The sequence below is a fragment of the Vicia villosa genome, linkage group LG7, assembly GCF_029867415.1.
Source record: "Vicia villosa cultivar HV-30 ecotype Madison, WI linkage group LG7, Vvil1.0, whole genome shotgun sequence".
Classification (NCBI taxonomy): domain Eukaryota; kingdom Viridiplantae; phylum Streptophyta; class Magnoliopsida; order Fabales; family Fabaceae; genus Vicia; species Vicia villosa.
The window spans coordinates 94,639,713-94,648,345 of NC_081186.1; the positions used below are offsets into that span (position 1 = coordinate 94,639,713).

General features: G+C 29.1%; 1 protein-coding gene across 1 annotated transcript; it reads right to left on the minus strand.

Annotated features, from left to right (window-relative positions):
- Positions 1 to 3,134: 3,134 nt before the first annotated feature.
- On the minus strand, positions 3,135 to 4,689 carry LOC131619743 (transcription factor TT2-like). The gene is made up of 3 exons (XM_058890810.1): positions 4,375 to 4,689; positions 3,692 to 4,050; positions 3,135 to 3,564 (listed from the first exon to the last, which is right to left on the minus strand). The coding sequence occupies exons 1-3, from the start codon at positions 4,687 to 4,689 to the stop codon at positions 3,135 to 3,137; spliced, it is 1,104 nt and encodes a 367-aa protein (XP_058746793.1).
- Between the last annotated feature and the right edge of the window lie 3,944 nt (positions 4,690 to 8,633).

Here is an 8,633-nt window from a genome sequence, read left to right on the forward strand (position 1 = left end):
TGGTCCTCCGAAGATAGCGGCAAAAGAAGGCGGTGCTTTTGTGGCTCGGTGCCGGACGACGCTCGCAACAATGGTTGATATGTCCGATTTGAAGGATGGTGCTTTACGTGAAATCAATATGGATGAAAGTGTCTTCGGTATTGAATTCAAGTCACATATTGCAATTGATGACTTGGAAGAAATTTTTACGCATGAACAACTAGGCGTCGGTAATATGCACTCATACATCCGGTAATATTCACTCATCCGATATATTATTTAATTAGTCCCACAATATAATTTATTTACACATTTCAATGAAAATAATCTAATGTTTATTATGTTTTTATTTAAGGTTGTTATATGACAGAGTGTTGCGCGGGACTGTATTGTCTAACAGATTCCGTTTCGTGTCTTCCGCCCATTGCAGCGGAATGGCAATTGCTTCGGAACCGGAATCAGTTAGACAGCTCTTAGTCGATAGATTCATGTCCACCGGCAATTCAGAAAGTCTGCATCTTTGGGCGTATAATACCCGATCAGTAGGGTTAGTTTCTCATTCTTGGTTCATCTAATCTCTGTTTCTTTTGTGTATAGCAAAATTTTCATATAACCTATTGTTTTAATTTATAGAGCACACTGGTTGTTGCCTGCTATCAACCCTATAAGAGAAGTCGTGTATTATCTGAATTCGGTAAATGGTGATTGGACCAATTATCCGGCTATGAAGGAAATCGTTGATTTGTAAGTGGGATCGTTCTAAATATTCGTGTATATTTATATATTTACTTATTTGTGGGATTGATCTAAACATGCTTTTATATATTTGTTAATTAGATCAATACAAGTGTTCCGAAGTCAACGGGACGCACAGGTATCCCGGACTAAATCAAACAACATTACTTGGATCAAAGTGCAGGTACATTATTTTTCACAATTTTGCTTATAATATTTATGCTACTTGATAAAACGAGACAACTATAAAATCTTATTTGTTTTTCTATGTAGTGTCCGCAACAACGAAACAGTTCAGATTGCGGATACTTTGTTTTGAGGTTTATGAAAGAAATCCTTCAGGCGAATCAATTAGAGATTCCGCTCACGGTATGAATTTATAACTTAAGATAATTTCATATAATTTATTACATTTAACTAAATATATCATTCATATTATGTTTTTGTTTTGTAGTACCTTGACGAATTCCGTGCTGCTGGGTACCCGAGACTTAAGTTGGAAGAAATCAAAGAGGATTTGTGTCACTTTTATATTAAGCAATTTTTCATGTAGGATTTGTGTCGATTTGAACTATAATATTATTGATGTTGTAATGATGTATATATATAATTTTGGATATTATAATGGTATTATATTAGTATATATATATATATATATATATATATATATATATATATATATATATATTGTCTTACTGATGGCTGAAATTATATCGTCGAAAATATATTACAGTTCGAAAATATTACAGGTTGAAAACATATTACAGGTCGAAAATATTACAGGTCGACTGGGAGGATTAAATTACATGCTGCACATTAAAATGCCTCATTTAGCAACGACAGCGCTTTTAAAAAGCGCTCTTAAAGGTCCACCTACAAAAGCGCTTCTTAGTAAAAGCGCTGCCAAAGAATAATAAAAAGCATAAAAAATAAAAAAAACGCAACATTCGAAAGCGCTTTTGGAAAAGCGCTCTTATAGGGGGAGCTACCAGAGCGCTTTTTCCAGAAAAGCGCTCTTATAGGGGGGGGGCTACCAGAGCGCTTTTTCCAGAAAAGCGCTCTTATAGGGGGGGCCTACCAGAGCGCTTTCTGAAGCGCTTTTGTTACCTACGCCAGCACTGACTTTCACAGCACTTTTAAAGCCCATAAAAAGCGCTTTTAAAGCCCCAACGTGTTGTAGTGTCTTCTATTTATTTGGATTTTTCATACATCTTGATTTTGAATTAATTTTAGTAGACACAAGAGAGAGTCTAATGCTAGCTAGTCTGAATCACCAAAATGATGTGCCACAATCAGAACAACAAATATAAACGGGAAGTCATTTTGAGTATCTATTTATTTTGGTAGAATGGGTGAAAGTTTATCTGGAGGTAAGTGAGTTGTTTTCATAAAAATAAATGTGGAAGTATTTTTCTATATGCTCACACGTTAATCATTTAGCTTTGGTTACACAATCATTCTAATGAAATGTTTAAAATAACTAACTGTTTCATATTTTAAACCACATGTAGCAATTAAAACTAATTTCACTTTGGATTATATAAAATAGATACTATAGGGAGACGCCGGACAAGGTTGAGTGCTCCAAAAAGTGGCAAAGCAGTCGACCGTTGTTGTCTTACATTTAATGCTTTATTAATTTTTTTTTGAGTTGTTTTAGAGGAGGTTTAAAACCCCCTCAATCTGTTGCGTTTTAAAATGTTTGCCAAGCAGTCTTCTACGTGGCGTGCCACGTCAGCTTCCGTTAATGAAATTTGACGGCAAAAATCAAAATTGGAGACGAAAAACTTTATAAGAACCATTATTTAAACAAAAAATTTATAAGGATTAAAACTAGATTTTAGGTTATTTATAGGGACCATAAACATATTTAACCCTATAAATATTCATTTTATAAATATTTGGTCTTACATTCAAAGTCAAACTTAATATATTTTTTTAAGTAAACAAGCCATAGTTATTGGATAGAGTTATTTTTCTTAGCAAAATAATATGAAGAGAAAAAATCATTATTAAAAATTGTTTCATGTTCGCCAACTCATATTATTCACATACATGTATGTTTATATAAATCATCTAAACTATTCATTTTAGACATTAGAAACTTTAGAATTAATGAATGAGACACTTTGTACTTTAATGAGAAAATAATGTGGAAGATAAATTTGAGTTTAAAACGCATACATTAAATTAATGAAGTAGTTCTATCAAATATAATTAGCAGAAACGTTCATCATATACAAATCAACTCTTAGAAAAATGAAAATAATAACTAAACAAGAAAAACGTGCATTATAATCCTTAAAAAATTCTTATGCTCGATCTTATTATCTTTACTGTCTAATAACCAAATACCCGACAAAGAGTCAAAAAGGTTTTCTTCATCATCATTCTTCAAAGAAATTACCATAGGCTCAATCTTACAAAATCTTTGGTGGATATAATATGGCTTCTAGATAGCCATTAGTACGTGGACTATTAGGCTTTAACATCTCATATTGAATCTCATGAGATGATAGATATGAATTTTGAGGATATTGATTAAAAAACTCCTCTGATAAAAATAATGGATGTTGATAATCCATATCTTGATTGTACCAACATTGTGGAAGCGGAGGGAGATCTTGATTAGAAAACATATTATTTGATGTAAATGATGGACGTGTATCTTCCTTATTTTGAATGTGTGAACATTCTGGGAGTGTAAGAAGATCTGGTACTATGGATAACGAAGTGTTTTCCCCATTATTATATAGTATATTTGAATCATCAACCAATTTTAGAAGTGGTTCAAAGTTGTTGATATTTTCCTCATCTTGAAAGTATGGACATTCTGGGAGTATAGGAAACCTGTTACCATAGATAATGGCATAATATAAGTTCTAATGGCAACCCTAAAATATGTTAATGTAATTATAAATTTTATATGCAATTTAAACTGAATTTAAAAGGAAAAAAATTTGAATTGTCTACTCACCTATCATTCAATGTTGGCACAATATGATTGCTTAAAGAAGGGGTTCCCACAATATTGTATAGCATATTTGAATCATCAACCAATGTTGAAAATTGATCAAAGTTGTTGATAGTTTTCTCATCATAAATTTGATCAAGATAGTTACCATGCATAATGTTTTGATGATCGAATTCCATTCTTGATAGAGCTATTTCTTCTTGGGAGGCATTATTTTGTTGGTAACTAATTGCTCCAACATTGTCCTTCAATTCATCAACATGGTTTATGTTTTTTGGAATGAGATGCTTTCTAGAATTTTTTAAACTTCTTTTTCTTGAATTAATAAAATTCTTTAATTCGTTATCGGTTCTTCTAGGAAACTGTCATAACAAAAACAAATATAAAATAATTATATAACAATTTATCCGTTCTTTAAAAAAATATCCGTGCATATAACTTAAATTCATTAATTAATATATTTTTCAACAAATTTTAGATAGATAAGTCTCCACAACTTATGTATTGAGAAGAGTCGGTTCTAGACATCATGCAAAAAATTATTGTTTTACTAATTAAAAAAACCCTAATCTTAGAGAGCATACAAAAATCATTACCTATATAATAAATGGTTACAATCATAGGAATAGAAAGTCTAATAAACTTTTTAAAAAATTTCTATAAAAGGGAAGCATGAATAAACAAACCTCTGAAATTATTTGAGACCATTTAGGTCCTAACTTATTATAGAGTCGAATAAGTTTTTCCTCTTCTTCTTCATTAAATGGACATTTCTTTAAACTTGGTTTTAGACTATTTAACCATCTAAAACGACAACTTTTTCCATCTCTATCAAGTTTTATTTTTTCTCGTACTTTATCCCACTTTTTAGCTCCATATTTTTCCACATAATCTCTTAATAATGCATCTTCTTCTGATAGCCATTTTCCTTTTCTCAACATAATATTTTTAGTATCATCACCATGATTGCCTTTTTCTTGTTGCAAAGATGATGATGCCATGATTTGAGTTAGTGTGATTATTTGGAAAAATGTTTTTTCTAACTACGTGAAGAATTGTGCTAATATGGAAGAATAAATAAAAGAGAGAGTCCTAGTTTAAATAAAAATCATTGACCCAATTTTAACTCCGTTTTTCGCTAACTAAATCAACTCATATTTGAAGTAAATACATGATCTAATATGTATGCCCTATATATTAGCATGCCCTATATTATCCATGGAGATAAAATCCTAAATAATAGAGTACACAATTTAAAATATAAAAACAATTCAACAGCATTTCTATTTCAACGCTGGTAACTACTAATATATAAATTAATTGATAACAAAAATTAAAAGATAAAATTAATATGAAAATTCAATTTTAATCGCAAAAAAAAAAAATTAAATGGATTTACTTAAGAGAGACTATTTTGGCAGATGTGATTTTCTTAATATTTTTATTTAAAGTCGGATATTTTAAAAAAGATATAAAAATAAATTCAATCAAATTATTCAAAAGTATTGCTTTTATAAATCATATTTTAAAATATTATAATAAATATTTTTATTCGATTTAATTAAATTTGTCAAAATACTATGATAAATATTTTTATGTGATTTAATTTAAAAATGAGGTTAATTGCTATGCACTATCAATATAAAATTTACAATGTCAATACAACATGACCACTTTACTTTATTTTACTTTAAAAGAAATTAAAACCAAAGTCAAATGTATTAAACAATTTAACGGTCATGATTAACTGACGGTGTAAAATTTCTGTACACCGTCGATATATTCCAATTAATTTAAAAAAAAAGAAATAATTGCTATGCACTGTCAGTATAAAATTTTTTACATTGTCAGTATAAATTTTTTTACATTCCAATCAACTTTATTATTTAAAAAAAAATTAAAATCAAAGTCAAACATATTAAATAATTTAACGGTTATGATTAACTGACGGTGTAAAATTTATTTACCTTGGTGGTGTATTCTAATTAAATTCTTTGGAAAAAAGGTTAATTGTTATAAGCTGTCAATGTAAAAAATTTTACACTGTCAATACATCATGGTCACATAACTTTATTACTTTAAAAGAAATTAAAAGCATCTACCGTATATTATTGTTTATTTCTTCTTTACTAAATGGACATTTCATTAAATCTGATTTTAACATTTTTTCTTTAGGGATGACAAAAATATCTATACCCGCATATATTTGCGAATAAAACCTGTTACGAATACGGGGTGAGTAATTTAATAGATATCCACAAATAAAATAAAAAATATTTAAATATCTGTTAATTATTGAATATGAATACGAGTTTAATGTTACATGTACCCGCGGATATCTGTATCCATTAATAAATTATAAAAAATACTTAAATATTATTAGTTTATTATACTCTATCTTTTCATTTTTTTAAAAACTAAAAAACTAGTATCCATTTAGTTTTTCAAAAACTAAATGTCTGGGAGGAGTTTCTTTTGCGGATGCTTTTCTGGACCTATTCGATATTGCTGCTGACCAGAATGCAACAATGGCATAAATGCCATTTGTTAGAGAATCTTCGTGGTGACGTATTCCATTTGCGTTGATAACAACTTTTGAATACATAAAATAAATTATAATAAAAAAGAAAAAATTACAGTAATTATAATTTTACTAAATAAAAAATAATTTAAAGGTGAAGAATAATTATAATAAGTTGATGGAAGCAATAGAGAAAAATTACAAAAAGAAAAACAGAAACATGAAAGAAAATAATAATTATAAAATAATAAAATAAAACTAAGGATATTTTAGAAATATGTTAATTTAATTAATATTAAAACTCATATTCTCTCCCCTTCTCTCCGAATCCCCCCGATTTGGAGGATGCAAAAATTGTCATTTGGAGGGATTTTACTCCCCTTCCCTCCCCTCCTCTCCTAAAAATTGAACGAAACACATTTCATTATAAATATTCTCTCCCCTCCCCTCGCTCTACCTCGAACCAAACACACCCTAAGAGTATACGAGATATTACAAAAATTGAATTAATAGATCATTCAAATAAAAATTAAAAATAAAAATAGAAGCACCACTTTTACATAAATAAAAACATAAACGTCATTTGTTGGGATTCGAAACATGTCAAACTATTTTTCCTTTAGTTATAACTGAGGGAATAAAAGGTATATATTTAAATAATAAATAAAATATGGCGTATCTTGGCATTATATATACCTCGATTTTTTGTTGGGTGAGATAAAAACTTTATCATAAAATATATAATTTATAGTAGAGGTTGAAACAAGCTCTGCATGATAATTATTACTTTTGTATAAATATTTGTTTATATAGCGAACGTAAACACCCGTCAAACAACAACACGGAATCATAAGCATGCTTAAAACAACAACAACACACACTAACAACAAATAAAAAGACTTAACACCATAGCATATCTAACAAATTACAACAATCAAAACAATATCATCTGGTGCAAACATCATATCTCTAAAATTATTGTCATCTTTAACATGCACCCACATTCGTTGGATATCATCATATTCATCGACATTAGAGACGTACAGAACAATTCTCTCAATACTTCTTATTCTTTCACAATCATTAATCGCTATGTCTAACCAAAGCTTCAAATTTTTCTCAAATTGCTCGAAACTCCAAATGTTTCAAAAATACATCTTCATTGAAGACTTGGTTCTCGAAAAACGAACATGCTTATTTCTTTTACCAACCATGATAGTTAGTGAAGAAAATATTAAAAAGAAAATGAGAATAGGTGTGCTGTCAATGATAGAAGATACATCTATTTATACTAGAAAAAAGCATCCAACACATAGAAGGCAGATGTCTTGGCGCCTGTATTTACTACATGTACACACTTGTCAAATTCAATTGGCACCTTCATCTACTTGTTATGTAGTGTCGCCAATCCAATTGACTTCTTCATATACAGTCGTTAATTCAATTAACACTAATTTTATTTTTTCTAATGCATAAGCTAATAATTAGATTGACATGTGCTATGCGTTGCTAAATTTTTTAATTTAAAATATGGGTACTTTGAGAATTAGTGGAGAAATTTTGTTATTTAAGATTTTTTCAATTTTTTTTTTTTTGATAACAAATCCACACTTTTCTATAAAATTTTAGTTCCAAAAAATCCTTTACCACGCTTATCATTTTTTTAGAGTAAAGAGACCATAGTCCTTAATATAATATTGCGAAGAAAAACAAAATAGAATCACTAATTTAAATTATTTCATGTTCGACACCACATATTATTCTTTTGGACACAATTTCCTTAAATCTAATATATTTATTGAACAAAAATTTTCTTTTGTAATTTGTACTACACAGACCAATAATCCCCTCTAGTTTTGATCCAAACCATTCATTTTAGACTTTAGGAAACTCTAGAATAAATGAATGAGAACTTTATATAATTTAACAAGCAAAGAATGTGGAAAATTAAGTTGTGTTCAAAAGGCATACATTAAAATGAAGTAGTTCTTTCAAATACAACGAGAAAAAATATTCAAAATACATATCATAATATCAATTCGTAGAAAAATAAAAATAATAACTAAAGAAGACAAACTTACGATTGAATCAGTATAAACGAATTCTCTATTGTCTCCAATCCTTCTTAAATCAAGATATCTTTTACATTGTGTGGAAATTAAAAATGCAATTTATTATTCTCTTGCCTTAGGCTCGATTTTGCAAAATCTTTGGTGGGCATAACATGGCCTCTAGATAGCCATTAGTACGTGGACTATTAGGCTTTAACATTTCATATTGAATCTCATGAGATGATAGAGTTGAGTTTTGAGGATATTGATCAAAAAACTCCTCAGATGAAAATAATGGATGTTGATAATCCTTATCTTGATTGTACCAACATTGTGGAAGCGGATGGAGATTTTGATTAAAAAACATATTATT